This window comes from Limanda limanda, chromosome 22 (assembly GCF_963576545.1).
Source record: "Limanda limanda chromosome 22, fLimLim1.1, whole genome shotgun sequence".
Taxonomy (NCBI): Eukaryota; Metazoa; Chordata; class Actinopteri; order Pleuronectiformes; family Pleuronectidae; genus Limanda; species Limanda limanda.
The window spans coordinates 645,467-662,172 of record NC_083657.1 but is presented as its reverse complement, the minus strand read 5'-3'; the positions used below and the strand labels follow the sequence as shown (position 1 = coordinate 662,172).

General features: G+C 49.1%; 2 protein-coding genes across 2 annotated transcripts in view; both read right to left on the bottom strand.

Annotated features, from left to right (window-relative positions):
- On the bottom strand, positions 1-11,313 carry klc2 (kinesin light chain 2). The gene is made up of 14 exons (XM_061066067.1): positions 11,238-11,313; positions 9,939-10,184; positions 9,528-9,861; positions 7,289-7,505; positions 6,173-6,362; positions 4,714-4,887; positions 4,504-4,603; positions 3,731-3,780; positions 2,438-2,505; positions 2,069-2,177; positions 1,765-1,902; positions 1,344-1,468; positions 908-965; positions 1-790 (listed from the first exon to the last, which is right to left on the bottom strand). The coding sequence occupies exons 2-14, from the start codon at positions 10,164-10,166 to the stop codon at positions 707-709; spliced, it is 1,875 nt and encodes a 624-aa protein (XP_060922050.1). The 5' UTR covers positions 10,167-10,184; positions 11,238-11,313; the 3' UTR covers positions 1-706.
- Positions 11,314-14,526: 3,213 nt separating this feature from the next.
- The window catches only part of LOC132996230 (phosphofurin acidic cluster sorting protein 1-like), a 23,322-nt gene continuing 21,142 nt past the window's right edge, over positions 14,527-16,706 (bottom strand). The window contains 6 exon segments of the mRNA XM_061066569.1: positions 14,527-14,967; positions 15,058-15,171; positions 15,890-16,128; positions 16,252-16,393; positions 16,491-16,533; positions 16,658-16,700. Coding sequence (XP_060922552.1) covers positions 14,849-14,967; positions 15,058-15,171; positions 15,890-16,128; positions 16,252-16,393; positions 16,491-16,533; positions 16,658-16,700 — 700 coding nt within the window. The 3' untranslated portion in view covers positions 14,527-14,848.

The following is a 16,706-nucleotide window of genomic DNA, read 5'->3' as shown; positions in this document are numbered from 1 at the left end:
CGTCACATTCATCAGTTTGGAAACTTTTCACTTCATTAACGATCATTTTACTTTGACTCCTCCTTCCCTCATCAGATCAGTAGTTTTCTAGACTCTAACCCAATAAAGTGTAAACAAAAAGAAAGATGCACTATATACAAAGAACGAAATATCCAATAACTTAAAACTGTATATACATAAAAAACAAGGCAAAAAGTGAGGTTTAAATGATGAGCGGTGTGTTTTGACGATTGCTTCTTTTCTCTTTCGTACAAATCAAATTCAACCTTTTTCTCCGTCTGTATTTGATGTTTAGCATCAGTGAATATTTCATGCTACTAGTGAAATATACAGATCTGAATTCAACTGGAACTGGGTTAGCAGTTAGCCTAGCTACGGCTAAACGAGTAGATGAGGAAACGGACTCGTCACGTTGTGGACACGATGTTTTGCTACGTGCGTCGAGTCCGTGACCACGATGCGTTCAGGTGCAGCGATGCGTTCAGGTGCAGCGATGCGTTCAGGTGCAGCGATGGAAGCAGCATGCTCATAAATGTGTATCTAAATATTCTCTGATCGATGTTTGTACAGTGAAGCAGCCGAGTCGTGTGTGGTGATGATGCTGCAGGTGCTTTAAGCTTTAGGTGCGTTTGTTTCGTTCGAACCGAGCTGCAGACCGCCTCCCCCCGCCCGGGCGCTCTGCTGAGTCCCGCCTCCCGCTGCTGTCCTAGCCAATCAGGGAGCTGCGTCTGGACAGGTCCACGTTGCTGGCGCTCAGCCCTCTGCAGTCCGACAGGCCGGAGCTGGCGTCCTGAAAACAGTCCTGAACACGTGAGTCACATACAATCTGTTTACAGTAGAATCCTCTTATTAATATATTAATATGATCAAACATATGGATCAGATCTCAGCGGTGAGGAGGTCCTACCTGGGTGGTCTCCTCTGTGCTCTTGTTCAGGAAGTTGAGGGAACTTGCTCTCTTCATCCTGAGCAGCAAAACAAAACCAACTCAAACCAGGAAGTTCACGCAGATCAGACAGAAACAGTCGAGTTTCAACTCTGAGACATAAGCTTCTTAAATATAAATGAGTTGTTTTCTCTCATCACTACGTTCACTTGTTTCTTCCGGAGCTTTCAGCTTCATCTAGTGACCTTCGTCAGGACAGATCCACAGAAGAGAACTCGTTATATCTATAGAAGATTTTATATATCTGGGTTTTATCTTTCTTAGTCGACCAAAGCAGCAAATTCACCAGGTGACTTGTGAAAATTAAAATATAATATTAATCACCATAGGATGAGGTCGTGTTTTACAGTGTATCTCACCCGGGGGGGGGGGGGTCGTGTTGTACAGTGTATCTCACCCGGGGTTCCTGGGCTCCTGAGGGCCGCTGCCCTGAAGCTTCTTCACCAGCATCTCACTGCTTCTCCTCAGGGCGTCACGGATCTTACCGAAGGAGCCGCTGCGTCTCAGGGACCCGTTTCCGTCCTGAGGGACAAGAGGGACAAGAGGGACACATGAGGGACAGGGACATGAGGGACAGGGACACACGAGGGACAGGGACATGAGGGACAGGGACACACGAGGGACACATGAGGGACACGTGAGGGACACATGAGGGACACATGAGGGACACATGAGGGACACATGAGGGACACGTGAGGGACACATGAGGGACACATGAGGGACAGGGACACATGTTCATCATGAAGACTTCAGCTGGTATCAGACCAGACGAGTGGAGACCAGAGAGCAGAGGACACATGAGGGACAGGGACACTCACCCCGTTCCACTCGGCAGAGTCGTCCCCCTCGCTCTCGCCCCCCCGCTGCCCCCCCGGCCCGGGGACCCCCTCCCGGCTGTGTCTCCGGTCGTCCTTCAGCAGCTCCACCACTTTGCTCTGGTTGATGGCGTCGATGCCCTGAGGAGACAAAGGGGGGGGGGGAACCTGTCAGCTCTTTGTTTAATGTTCCTCATGAATCTTCTGGTCTCCAGCGGCTCCGGCTCTGAGCTCCTGGAACTCGTCTCTCAGCCGGAGCTCAGCTGGTCTCGGGGGGGGGGGGGTGGGGGGGGATGGGGGGGGGGACCTGTTTGCGTGACTTGCTGGCGACCTCCTCCAGGGTCTCGGCTGCTTCCAGTTTCCCCTGGCGACGGTACAGCGCCCCCAGGCTCTTTAGGGTGGTATTCACCGTGGGGCTGCGAGACAAACAGGAACACGTCTGTGGTGAAGCTGCTTCTGGTTATTGTTATGAATAATAAAGGTTTTTAAGAAGTATAACCAGTAATTTATATATTATTGGTACTATCACCAATCTCTGCACCTTAGCACCGCACGTGCCCATAACTCTGTTACTGTATATATTTTATTCTATTTTAATATTTCAGTGTTACAGCATCTCCTGAGACTCAGAGGTTCACACCAGGTCCCAGGTCTCTCTGAAGGACTCTGGACTCACCTGTCCACCTTGCAGGCTTTGTACCAGCTCCCGTACTCCACACACGGGCCAGAGTCCCTACGCTTCCCCTGGGAGACAAAGGGAGACAAAGGGTGAGAAGAGGATGAGAGGATGATGAGAGGAGGATGAGAAGAGGAGAGGGTGAGAGGAGGATGAGAGAAGGATGAGAGGAGGGTGAGAAGATGAGAGGATGAGAGGAGGATGAGAAGAGGATGAGAGGAGGATGAGAGGAGGATGAGAGGAGGATGAGAGGATGAGAAGAGGATGAGAGGATGAGAAGAGGATGAGAAGAGGATGAGAAGAGGATGAGAGGAGGATGAGAAGAGGATGAGAGGATGAGAGGATGAGAAGAGGATGAGAGGGTGAGAGGATGAGAGGAGGATGAGTGGAGGATGAGAGGAGGATGATAAGAGGATGAGATGAGAAGGAGAAGAGGATGAGAGGATGATGAGAAGAGGATGAGAAGAGGATGAGAAGAGGATGAGAGGAGGATGAGAGGAGGACGAGAGGAGGATGAGAAGAGGAGAAGAGGATGAGAAGAGGATGAGAAGAGGATGAGAGGAGGATGAGAAGAGGATGAGAGGAGGATGAGAGGAGGATGAAAAGAGGATGAGAGGAGGATGAGAGGATGAGAGGAGGGTGAGAAGAGGGTGAGAGGATGAGAGGATGAGAAGAGGATGAGAGGAGGATGAGAAGAGGATGAGAGGATGAGAGGAGGATGAGAGGAGGTTGAGAGGAGGATGAGAAGAGGATGAGAGGAGGATGAGAGGAGGATGAGAGGAGGATGAGAAGAGGATGAGAGGAGGATGAGAAGAGGATGAGAGGATGAGAGGAGGATGAGAAGAGGATGAGAGGATGAGAAGAGGATGAGAGGATGAGAGGATGAGAGGAGGATGAGAGGAGGATGAGAGGAGGATGAGAGGAGGATGAGAGGAGGTTGAGAGGAGGTTGAGAGGAGGATGAGAGGAGGATGAGAGGAGGATGAGAGGAGGATGAGAGGATGAGAAGAGGATGAGAGGAGGATGATGAGAGGATGAGAGGAGGATGAGAAGAGGATGAGAGGAGGATGAGAAGAGGATGAGAGGAGGATGAGAAGAGGATGAGAGGATGAGAGGAGGATGAGAAGAGGATGAGAGGATGAGAGGATGAGAAGATGAGAGGAGGATGAGAAGAGGATGAGAGGAACCAGTGAAACGTTAGCTCCTGTTCTGAGCTTCTCTCATTTCCCCGTACAGACCATAACTCCCAGCAGCCGTAGCTGGATGGAATCAGTGGAAAGGGCGAACGACTGACCTTGCTCTCCTCTCTCTCCTCTGCGTGCATCCAGATCGGCTTGTTGTCGTCTGCAGAGCAACACAAAGACACACAAGGTTGTTTAACATCAACACAACTGAGAGAGGACATCAGGTGCAGCAGGAACCAGCCCAGAGAACTGGCCTCTAAAAAACCAGGATCCGCACTGACCTACATCTCTGTGACCACGTGATGTCATACGACCACCTGATGTCATACGATCACGTGATGTCATACGACCACGTGATGTCATATGATCACGTGATGTCATACGACCACGTGATGTCATACGACCACGTGATGTCATACGACCACATGATGTCATACGACCAGGTGATGTCATGCGACCACGTGATGTCATACGACCACGTGATGTCATATGACTCCTGCTGCTGCTCATGTGAGCGTGTGATTGGCTCAGACGCATCAGGAAGGAAAACATCAGCATTAAGCTGCTTCGCATGATTCAGTGAAACCGAGTAATCCCCTGAGCTGCTGAGGGGACGGGGGGGGGGGATATAAATTAATAATTACTCTCTGATATCAACCAGCTGCAGCTGAACTGAGATCAGTTAGAAACACTCTGAAGTTATTAACAACCAGAGATTATCTCTAATATTCAGCAGGAAACTGTGAAAACATGAAGGATTCTGATCAGTTTTGTGGATTTTTTCCAGCTGCAGCTCTTCAGGAAGCAGAGGATCATGGGTAATATCAGGAAGCAGAGGATCATGGGTAATATGCAGATGTGAGATGATTGACAGCTGACTCACTGTTGACGGAGCCGAACTCCTTCTCGTGAGCCCGGGTCAGGATCTCCTTGTACAGGGACTCGGCCTCTTTGAACTTCCCTTGCTTCAGGTAGCACGTGGCCTGAGGAACAACACAACGTTATCACAGGGCCAGGTTGTGTATCAGGTTGTGTATCAGGTTGTGTATCAGGTTGTGTAGTGATTCAGACGCTGTCGCACACGGAGCCTCACCAGGTTGTTCTTGGTCTTGGCCACGTTGGGGTCGTCGGCGCCCAGCTTGGACTCGTAGATCTCCAGCGCCCGGCGGTAGTAGTACTCCACCTCCTCGTACTTGCTCTGGTTCTGGCACAGCAGAGCCAGGTTGTTCAGCTGCTTGGCCACGTCCGGGTGGAACTTCCCCAGAACCTGATCAGCACCGGGACACAGATCGGGTCATCAGAACATCAACTCAGATTCATAAAGAGTGTTTTATTATAATCTATATCAACCCGGGTCACATGCACATTCACACAGCTTCATAAAGACTGTTTTATTATAATCTATATCAACTCGGGTCACAGGCACATTCACACAGCTTCATAAAGAGTGTGTTATTATAATCTATATCAACTCGGGTCACAGGCACATTCACACAGCTTCATAAAGACTGTTTAATTATAATCTATATCAACTCGGGTCACAGGCACATTCACACAGCTTCATAAAGATTGTGTTATTATAATCTATATCAACTCGGGTCACAGGCACATTCACACAGCTTCATAAAGATTGTGTTATTATAATCTATATCAACTCGGGTCACAGGCACATTCACACAGCTTCATAAAGACTGTTTTATTATAAACTATATCAACTCGGGTCACAGGCACATTCACACAGCTTCATAAAGATTGTGTTATTATAATCTATATCAACTCGGGTCACAGGCACATTCACACAGCTTCATAAAGACTGTTTTATTATAATCTATATCAACTCGGGTCACAGGCACATTCACACAGCTTCATAAAGATTGTGTTATTATAATCTATATCAACTCGGGTCACAGGCACATTCACACAGCTTCATAAAGACTGTTTTATTATAATCTATATCAACTCGGGTCACAGGCACATTCACACAGCTTCATAAAGAGTGTGTTATTATAATCTATGTCAACTCAATGAAAACACACTGTTCTATACCAAGATAAACAAGGACAGAGGAGAACGCACATTGAAACAAACTCAGCCTCAGTAACTGATCAACTTGAATATACATCATAAACATCGTGATAATATAACATCAAGAAGCCTCGAGATTCATCTTCCACTCACTGAAACTTTCTCACTTCTCAGAAGTTAAGTCCGAGTCCGAAGTTTCATATTCATATATATATTCCAACTTGTCATGGAAAAGAAAAACAAGAACTAACTCCAACCAGCTTTAAATATAAAACTCTCATTTTCATATACTCAGTATTAATACTTTTCCCTGTTTGATTTCAAGTTCAATAAATTAGTTTGTTCTTTGATAGTTTGTCTTTTTCATGTACAAATACTAACACAACTCAAGTACTCCAGTACTCATGAACCCAAACACTTGAAATACTGCACGTTTGTGTTTTTCTTCCCACATCTAAGAACAATATCTACTTTCATCGTGGGACAGATGAACTTATGAAAGTATTTCTCTGGAGGTGGAGCTTCACCTTCTCTCGGATCTCCAGCGCCCTCTTGCACAGAGGCTCCGCCTCCTTGTACTTGCCCCTCTTCCCGTACAGCACGGCCAGGTTGTTGAGCGTGGCGGCCACGGCGGGATGATCCTTCCCCAGCGTCTTCTCCCGGATCGCCAGGGCGTCGTTCAGCAGGTGGGCCGCCTCCTTGTACTTGTTCTGGTCTCTGGGGGTCAGAGGTCAGAGGACGGAGAGAGGACAGAGGTCAGAGAGAGGACAGAGGGCAGGAGACAGAGGACAGAGAGGTCAGAGGACAGAGGTCAGAGGTCAGGGGACAGAGGTCAGAGAGAGGACAGACGTCAGAGAGAGGTCAGAGGTCAGAGGTCAGAGGACAGAGGACAGAAGACAGAGGACAGAGGTCAGAGAGAGGACAGCGGTCAGGGGTCAAAGGTCAGAGGACAGAGGTCAGAGGACAGAAGACAGAGGACAGAGGACAGAGGACAGAAGACAGAGGACAGAGGTCAGAGGACGGAGGACAGAGGACAGGGGACAGAGAGAGGTCAGAGGACAGAGAGAGGTCAGAGGACAGAGGACAGAGAGAGGTCAGAGGACAGAGGGCAGAGGACAGAGGTCAGAGGACAGGGGACAGAGAGAGGACAGAGGTCAGAGGACGGAGGACAGAGGTCAGAGGACAGAGGGCAAAGGTCAGAGGACAGAGGTCAGAGAGAGGTCAGAGGACAGAGGTCAGAGGACAGGGGTCAGAGAGAGGACAGAGGTCAGAGGACAGAGAGAGGTCAGAGGACAGAGAGAGGAGAGAGGTCAGAGGACGGAGGACAGAGGTCAGAGGTCAGAGAGAGGACAGAGGGCAGAGGTCAGAGGACAGAGAGAGGTCAGAGGACAGAGGACAGGGGACGGAGGAAAGAGGTCACAGGTGAGACAAGGGACAGAGGTCAGAGGGCGGAGGGCAGAGTACAGAGAGAGGACAGAGGTCAGAGAGGACAGAGGTCAGAGGACAGAGTACAGAGAGAGGACAGAGGTCAGAGGACGGAGGTCAGAGGTCAGGGGACAGAGGTCAGAGGTCAGAGGACAGAGGACAGAGGTCAGAGGACAGAGGTCAGAGGACAGAGGACAGAGGTCAGAGGACACTCCCACCTGTAGACCAGGGCCAGGATGTTCAGCATGGTGGCCACGTCCGGGTGGTCCCGTCCAGACGTCTTCTCCAGGTCCTCCAGCGCCTGCTTGCACAGCGGCACGGCGACCTCGTAGCGACCCTGGGACGCGTACTGGATCACCAGGTTGTGGAGGGTCCGGAGGCGGGCCGGGATCTCGTAGCCCCCCTGCTGGGCCGCCACCTCGCCGGTGGGCGGAGCTGGGGGCGGGCGGGGGGGCACAGTCAGTGACAAGTCGTTTGAACTTTGACTAATAACTGACTCAACTTATCATAAAGCCTCATTTTAAATATTCAAAATGTTACAGGAAACCATGAGCTGGTATAGATATAGAGATGGTAGAGCTGTAGATGTAGAGCTGGTATAGATATAGAGATGGTAGAGCTGTAGAAGTAGAGCTGGTATAGATTTAGAGATGGTAGAGCTGTAGATGTAGAACTGGTATAGATATAGAGATGGTAGAACTGTAGATGTAGAACTGGTATAGATAAAGAGGTGGTAGAGGTGTAGATGTAGAGCTGGTATAGATATAGAGATGGTAGAGCTGTAGATGTACGTAGAGCTGGTATAGATACAGAGATGGTAGAACTGTAGATGTAGAGCTGGTATAGATATAGAGATGGTAGAGCTGTAGATATAGAGATAGTAGAGCTGTAGATGTAGAGCTGGTATAGATTTAGAGATGGTAGAGCTGTAGATGTAGAACTGGTATAGATATAGAGATGGTAGAACTGTAGATGTAGAACTGGTATAGATAAAGAGGTGGTAGAGGTGTAGATGTAGAGCTGGTATAGATATAGAGATGGTAGAACTGTAGATGGAGAGCTGGTATAGATATAGAGATGGTAGAGCTGTAGATGTACGTAGAGCTGGTATAGATACAGAGATGGTAGAACTGTAGATGTAGAGCTGGTATAGAGATATAGAGATGGTAGAGCTGGTATAGATATAGAGATGGTAGAGCTGTAGACGTAGAACTGGTATAGATATAGAGATGGTAGAGCTGTAGATGTAAAGCTGGTATAGATACAGAGATGGTAGAACTGTAGATGTAGAGCTGGTATAGATATAGAGATGGTAGAGCTGTAGATGTAGAGCTGGTATAGATATAGAGATGGTAGAGCTGTAGATGTAGAGCTGGTATAGATATAGAGATGGTAGAGCTGTAGACGTAGAACTGGTATAGATATAGAGATGGTAGAGCTGTAGATGTAGAGCTGGTATAGATATAGAGATGGTAGAGCTGTAGATGTAGAACGGGTAAAGAGGTAGAGATGGTAGAGCTGTAGATGTAGAGCTGGTATAGATATAGAGATGGTAGAGCTGTAGATGTAGAACTGGTAAAGATGTAGAGATGGTAGAACTGTAGATGTAGAACTGGTATAGATATAGAGATGGTAGAACTGTAGATGTAAAGCTGGTATAGATATAGAGATGTAGAGCTGTAGATGTAGAACGGGTAAAGATGTAGAGATGGTAGAGCTGTAGATGTAAAGCTGGTATAGATATAGAGATGGTAGAGCTTTAGATGTAGAACTGCTAAAGATGTAGAGATGGTAGAACTGGTATAGATATAGAGATGGTAGAGCTGTAGATGTAGAGCTGGTATAGATATAGAGATGGTAGAGCTGTAGATGTAGAGCTGGTATAGATATAGAGATGGTAGAACTGTAGACGTAGAACTGGTACAGATATAGAGAGTGTAGAACTGTAGATGTAGATCTGGTATAGATATAGAGATGGTAGAGCTGTAGATGTAGAGCTGGTATAGATATTGAGATGGTAGAGCTGTAGATGTAGAACTGGTATAGATATAGAGATGGTAGAACTGTAGATGTAGAACTGGTATAGATAAAGAGGTGGTAGAGGTGTAGATGTAGAGCTGGTATAGATATAGAGATGGTAGAACTGTAGATGTAGAGCTGGTATAGATATAGAGATGGTAGAGCTGTATATGTAGAGCTGGTATAGATATAGAGATGGTAGAGCTCTAGATGTAGAGCTGGTATAGATATAGAGATGGTAGAGCTGTAGATGTAGAGCTGGTATAGATATAGAGATGGTAGAGCTGTAGATGTACGTAGAGCTGGTATAGATTTAGAGATGGTAGAGCTGTAGATGTACGTAGAGCTGGTATAGATATAGAGGTGGTAGAACTGTAGATGTAGAGCTGGTATAGATATAGAGATGGTAGAACGCCCCCCCCGGTGCTGATGTCCTACCTGGTCCTTGGTCGTCGTCGTTGGGGAACAGGTCGTCCAGGCTGTCCTTGGAGGTGTCTCCTCCTCCTCCGCCGCCCCCCCCTCCGCCCTGGCTCTTCTCCTCGGACGGAGACACGTCGTCGTCGAACTTCTTGATCTGGTTCATGAACTCCAGGTGCTTCTTCTCCTCCTCCAGCTGGGCCACGCTCTGCTCGCTGCGCTGCAGCTTGTGCTGCGTGCCGGCCAGCTCGTCCCTCAGCCACTGGTTCTCCTGGCAGAGCCGCCGCACCTGGGCTCGCAGCTTCTGCTTCTCCGACTCCACGGCGCTCAGGTGGCTGGACAGGGCCACGATCACCTGCACACATGAGAACATCTCAGCCACTGAGGGTGACCCAGGTGAGGAGTCGGGTCGATGGGAGGAGTGTCTCTCACCTGAGCTTCTCCCAGGCCGAGCTCGATGGCCTCCAGGCCCTTGCGGAGGAGGCCGGACTTCTCCTGGGCGCCGGCGGGCGTGGTGCAGTCCAGCAGCGAGTTGAGGATCTGGGCGTGCTCCCCCCTGAGGGTCTCCAGACCCTGCATCACGGCCTTGGTGTTCAGGACGATCTCATCCTGGCTCAGGCGCTCCAGGGCTTCTTCTCGTGGGTACACCATGGTGGACATGTCCTGCTTTCAGACACGCTGAGAGGACGGGGGGGGGGGACGGGGGACGGGGGGGACAACAACCACAGGGCATTTATAAAACTCCTGGTTTCACCTTCTCCTAATTTACCCATGAGACCGTCAATGACACCACATGTTTCATCTGTGTTCAGGTCAGCTGGAGGTGGAGATCCAGAGAGAAGGTTTGAGAGAAGGAGAACAGAAGTAAAGAGAAACCCAGAGAGAGTGTATGTATATGTATGTATAAGTATATATGTATATGTATGTATAAGTATATATATATATATATGTGTATATGTAGTTAAACCCTGAGTCACTACAGCAGGAGTCAAGCAGCAGCTGCAGGTGAAGAGACCAAATCAAAGATTTGAGGTTTGAGATCGATGCCCTGGAAGCTCCTCCTCCTCTGGAAGCTCCTCCTCCTCTGATCTGAGGTGATGACTCATCATTCAGACGCTGAGAGGATGATGTGTTTGATTTATATGGCTTCACAAATCTGAATAAATATCAAAGTGCATCATGACACCAGATCTCTGAGGAGCAGCTGGAGGTGAAACCATCACAGAGAAGCTGATTGGACAGAGTCCTGACTCCTCCCTCCCTCTCTCTCCTCCCTCCCTCACTCATCCTCTCTCTCCTCTCTCTCCTACCCCTCCCTCACCCATCCTCTCCTCTCTCTTCTCCCCCCCCCCCAGCTCATCCACTTGGCTGCAATGCACCATTATCCCCTGAACGCAGAGAGAGAGGAAACAGGAAATGTGAAACACCATCTTCCACCTGGGGGGGGGGATCCATAGGACATGTTAATGAGTGATGACGCGTTAGAATCCGGATCGTGCATGTGAACAGGCCCCGTTACACAATACACATTATACACACACACACACGGACACACACACACGGACACACACCTATGTGAGAGTGCAGCTCGATAGAACCGGGAACCGGATGTGTTGATCCGGTGCATTTGACAGCTCGACGGAGATAAACCGGTAAACTAGCGTCACACCGGTTTACAACAAGCGCGCGTCCGTGAGCCCGTGCGCGTGCTCGTGCTGGTGCTGGGTTTACCTTCATGTGACACGAGGAGGACACGATCCGTCCCGGTTCCGTCTCGGGGTTCCGGTTCCGAGCTTCCGTCCCGGGGACAAAGCGGGACCGTGTTGTGATGCTCCGGCGGCAGCGCGCTAACGGGACAGAGACTGCTTCCGGCGGAACCTTCAGAGTAAAAGTAGAGGAGGAGGAAGTGGAACACGAGAGGGAAGTTTGTTAAAGCTCGGACACTATCTGTTAAAACGCGTCATCCATTTTAAACCTTTTAAACTCCTCTTACTCATAAAACTACATTTAATAATCATATAAGTGACGTAGAGTTCAAAGAAGGTTCGTGAACTTCTAACGCAGGTTGAGTCGTTTCTTTGTTTCCATTGATTTCATGACTTGTGATCATATTTATTTAGAAAACACCTCAAGTTAAAATCAGATTAAATAATCTCAGGGTTGGAAGTTTGAATTAGATGGCTTTACTTTGAAGGGGACTCAGAACACGGAAGTTGTTCCAGCTGCTCCCGTTACCTTCATGTCCCCCTCCGCAGAGGAACCTGAATCACCATAACACCTGCTGCTTAGTCTAATGTGATTATAGATCCTGAGGGGGGGGGGGGCTAACAGCGTCGTTAGCACGATGCTAACCGTCCATTAGCTACAGTGTCACAACGAAGGAAGAAGAAGTGCGTTAGTGACCGGAAGTGAGAAGCCAGTGAACCAGTAGATGTGATTGAATGTGACAGGAGGAAGTGGCTGTTCTCCCAGTTAGCCTCACTAACCAAAGACGAAGCGAAGTGTCAAGATGATTCACGTCCGCCAGGTACCGGAAGTGCTTCTGCTCGTTATTTAGTGCAAATAGAAATTAAGAAAACATGCAAATAGAAAGAGAACAGAAATGTTTCCCGGGGACCCAGTTAGGTGATGCACCGGCTGTAGTTCAGTTAAGCTCATTGTTGTAGCCCCGCCTCCTCCATGTTAGTGGACCGGATGTGAACCATCACAGGTAGTTTCTCATCCCACTGATGTTCTGGTTCTTATGGTTCTTTTTATTTGTTGGTTTATAAACATGTGACATCATGATTGACATATTTAATAAAGAAAGAGACTCAGAAATACAAATCAGGAATATCTTTATTTAAAAAAACAAATTAAAAACAATGAACACTTTTCATCTCGCATCAGTTTGATTGACAAACGTAATCATGAAAATGCCGAACTACAAAACATGTGGAATCCAGCAGAAGAGAACTACAATAGAACAAGAAGCATCTGATATGTACACACATTACACTTTGTTGTTTATACTTATTGTTCGAGGCAAAAGGCGAAAAGCTGAAGAAACGATGGCGTGTGCAAAACACTCTCCGGACGCTCGGCGGCGAGTCGACCGAGGTCAAACGCTCCCGTGAGGACAGATGTACAAAGCTGCGAGGGGGCGGGGACAACGTGATGTCAGAGGGCGTGGACACAGGGACACGACTCTGAGGACGGTGGCGAGAGGACGATCACTGACATGAGGTCATCACACCAATGAGGTCACCACACCTACGTGAGGTCACCGCGGCGACGTGACCTCCGACCACATCCAGGAACCACGTCACGACACAGGGACACACAGTGAGACACACAGTGGGACACACAGTGAGACACACAGTGAGACACAGTGAGACACAGTGAGACACACAGTGAGACACACGGGACAATTCAAGAGACACAACAACCAGCGTCTTCGAAGGGAAAACATGACTTTTGTTTTGAAATCAGTTTGTCAAACTTTAAAAATGTGTTACCCTTTCAAAATAAAGCATACTTAAAAAACACAAGTTGCCACTATGACTCATTAAGACACCATTGACTGTAAATAAAGACGGACGACGTGATGAAGCCAGAGACTCTTGAGCACCACCTAGTGGCTGGCTGCAGTATACGTTGTACACCCCCTCCTCCTCCATGTTAGCAGATGGACAAACGTTGTCCATCTTTATTTATTTGATTGTGTGCAGGACGTGGATCTAAGGTTTCACTTGTGGTCGTTTGGAGTTTCTATTCATGTGTTATAACAGATTTAAACATATTTAATTACAGGAATAAATGAGTCTTTAGTGGCAAATTATGAATCCTTTATAATTTTTGGATTTATTTCAGTGGTACCACAATAACCCATATCCCAGTTTCTGCTCTGAGGCCGTGGAGCAGGAAGTCCAAGCTGAGGTCAATTAGAGTCAATTCACAATAAATTAAAATAAACTGACTCATAACTTGAACTGTTGAAGATCAGTGGTTCATAAAGATGCAGGAAAACTGAATCCAATACATTCAAATATCTGAAAGTACTGACACTGAAACATCCAGGAGGAGAAACAGATCTGTTATCAGACAGGAAACACATTTCATCAGACAGGAAACACATTTCATAAAACACCATTCATAAAAACATATGCTGCTAATACTTCACTGGAGATGTCACGATTTTATATAAACATCAAGAATCCACGTTTCAACCAAATCATTTCATCTGAATCTGCTTTTTGATCAAAATGTTCATGTGTCGTTTTTGGAAGGAGATGTGTTCACCTACAAAGTGAACAACACCCCCCCCCGATCCAACACACACACACACACACACACACACACACGGTACTGTACACACAATATTCACCTCACAACATCCCACAGAAAGCATGAAGCACCTGTAACACAATAACCCACAATAACACTTGTTTATTGATGGAACCGTCCCGGTGCAGGTCCCGGTGGAGAGAGAGAGAGAGGGTCGGGGGGGCGAGCGAGACGACTTTGTGCTTTATTAAGGGTGGGGGGGGGGGTTAACTCCCGTTTCCTGTTCCTGTGAAATGAACTCTTCACAATAAAAGCACGACAGCATGAAGGGGAAAGTTCAACTATTTTTCACCAGAGCACAATAATAAAAAGACGTTTCCCCATGAATATGTTTCCACGTTGTCGTGTTGTGAAGGAACATTTGTCAGGAGACGTTTTTACTTTATATTAATACAGAAGAAAGATTTTAAACTGTTACATGGAAGCCCTTGAAATTAATAAGAAAGAGGCGGGGCTTCTGTGACGGGCGATGACGACATGGATGTGGAGTTTATACTCATCGTCTAGTGAGGAGACGTTTCTTTGTGTTTCCATCGGCTCATGCGAACACCGAAGCCCTGTTGCATCACTTTGTGTGTTGTGTGTACGGCACATGAGTTGTGAGTCTGCTGGGCGCATGCACGTGAGGACCAGGTGGGGGGGGCGGGGGGGGGGTGCATGCTGTTGCATTCCATAGAACGGAAACGTAGATGGCAGTTACAGATCGAGTTGTGCTGTACGCCCCTTGTAAACACACACACACACACACACACACACTGTACATTCACGTGTTCACTCGCCACACACACACACAGGGACGGGGGCGTTGACACCGGTAGCCACGCCCACACCCCAGAGCTCCTCCCACCCCTCCCCCGGAGAGAGGAAAGACGAGCGACAGCGAACGTGAGACCAGAGAGAAGTCGTCTGTCCTCTGGACGTCTTCCCTCCGCCGGGCGGGACGGGACGGGGGGGGCGACCTCCAGGCCGGGTCACGACCTCCAGGCCGGGTCACGACCTCCAGGGGGCGCTCTCTCCTAGCACGGGGGCTTGCTGTAGCCGAAGAGTCCCACAGGAAGGTACTTGACGTGAGTGGGCCACTGGGCGGCGAGCTGGAAGAACTTGACCTCGTTCCACTCCACGCCGTCGATGGACACTGGAGGGAGACAGAGGGGGAGGAGTCACGTGAGGACAGAGACAGACAGGACAGGTGGAGCTGTTGCATCATGGGTAATGGCCAGCCTACCTTTCAGGATGGTCTGCTGCTGCTTGGCCGAGCAGATGAGGCGACTGATGCCTTCGATGACCTGGCTCTTAGAGTCCACGTCCTTCGGCTTCTTCCCCAAGAAGATGGTGGGAACTGAGGAGAAGAGACGTCAGGTGTGTGTGTGTCTCTGTGTGTGTGGGTCTGTGTGTGTGTGTGTGTGTGTGTCTGTGTGTGTGTGTGTGTGTGTGTGTGTGTGTGTGTGTGTGTGTGTGTGTGTGTGTGTCTGTGTGTGTGTGTGTGTGTGTGTCTGTGTGTGTGTGTGTGTGTGTCTGTGTGTGTGTGTGTGTGTGTGTGTGTCTGTGTGTGTGTGTGTGTGTCTGTCTGTGTGTGTGTGTGTGTCTGTCTCTGTGTGTGTGTGTGTGTGTGTGTTTGTGTGTGTGTGTGTGTGTGTGTGTGTGTGTGTGTCTGTCTCTGTGTGTGTGTGTGTGTGTCTGTCTGTGTGTCTGTGTGTGTCTGTGTGTGTCTGTCTGTCTCTGTGTGTGTGTCTGTCTCTCTGTGTGTGTGTGTGTGTGTGTGTGTGTCTGTGTGTCTGTGTGTCTGTCTCTCTGTGTGTGTGTGTGTGTGTGTGTGTCTCTGTGTGTGTCTGTGTGTCTCTCTGTGTGTCTCTCTGTGTGTCTCTCTGTGTGTCTCTCTGTGTGTCTCTCTGTGTGTGTGTGTGTGTGTGTGTCTCTCTCTCTGTGTGTGTCTCTCTGTGTCTCTGTGTGTCTGTCTCTCTCTCTGTGTGTGTGTGTGTCTCTCTCTGTGTGTCTCTCTGTGTGTGTGTCTGTCTCTCTCTGTGTGTGTGTCTCTGTGTGTGTCCTCTTCCTCTCACCCTTCTTGTTCTTCTCCTTGGTGACCACGGTCATGGCCATGGTGCTGACCTGCGCCTGCAGCTCGCTGCTGCCCCCCCCTGGCAGCCGGCTGACCTGCAGCGAGCGGAAGGCGCTCTTCAGCGTGTTCTTTCCGCCCGTGTCGCGCCGCTCGCCCTCACGCCGCTTCTCCGCCAGCGACGCCAGCCAGTAGTCCACCTGCAGGCCGATGGCGTCCCCGCCGTGAGACATGCTGGGACTCCTGTGGAAAGGGGCGTGGACAGGGGCGTGGTCAGAACAAACACACGCCTCCACTCAGGTCGGAGACGGGCGAGCGATGAGGGGAAAGACAGAGAGAGAGAGAGTAGAAAGAGGCGGATCTTACCCTTGCACCATCAGGACACTGCCCATGGAGGGGGAGGACGGGGGGGTGGCGGCCTCTTTGATCATCCCCGTGGGGGAGCCGTGGGAGGGCGGAGACGTGGAGGGGACGGCCAGACTCACGGCCACGCCCTCTTCTGTGTCGCCTTAACAACCAGGAAACAGGAATAAGGTGAGTAACAGATCAGCTGCTGGACCCGAGCTGGGGTCTGATGAGTGTCTCTGATGTCTCTGATGTCTCACCTGTCGGGGACGGACCGGACTCGATGAGACCGACCTTCACCACCTGCAAAACACACGCCATCAGAACACACGCCATCAGAACACACGCCATCAGAACACACGCCATCAGAACATCTACTATCAGCTCTCGCTCTGCAGCTTCCACCCAATGAGAGAGAGAGTCTTACCCCGATGAAAGGAATGAACTTCTGGTACGAGTCCTCGTCTCGTCTGAAG

Excerpts from the sequence above, each read along its gene's own strand:
- klc2 (XM_061066067.1), bottom strand. The coding sequence starts at position 10,166 with ATGTCCACCATGGTGTACCCACGAGAAGAAGCCCTGGAGCGCCTGAGC. Across the intron at positions 7,506-9,527 it reads CGACGACGACCAAGGACCAG|CTCCGCCCACCGGCGAGGTG; the intron begins GTAGGACATCAG and ends GCCCGCCCCCAG. Across the intron at positions 2,506-3,730 it reads AGGAGAGAGAGGAGAGCAAG|GGGAAGCGTAGGGACTCTGG; the intron begins GTCAGTCGTTCG and ends TTTGTCTCCCAG.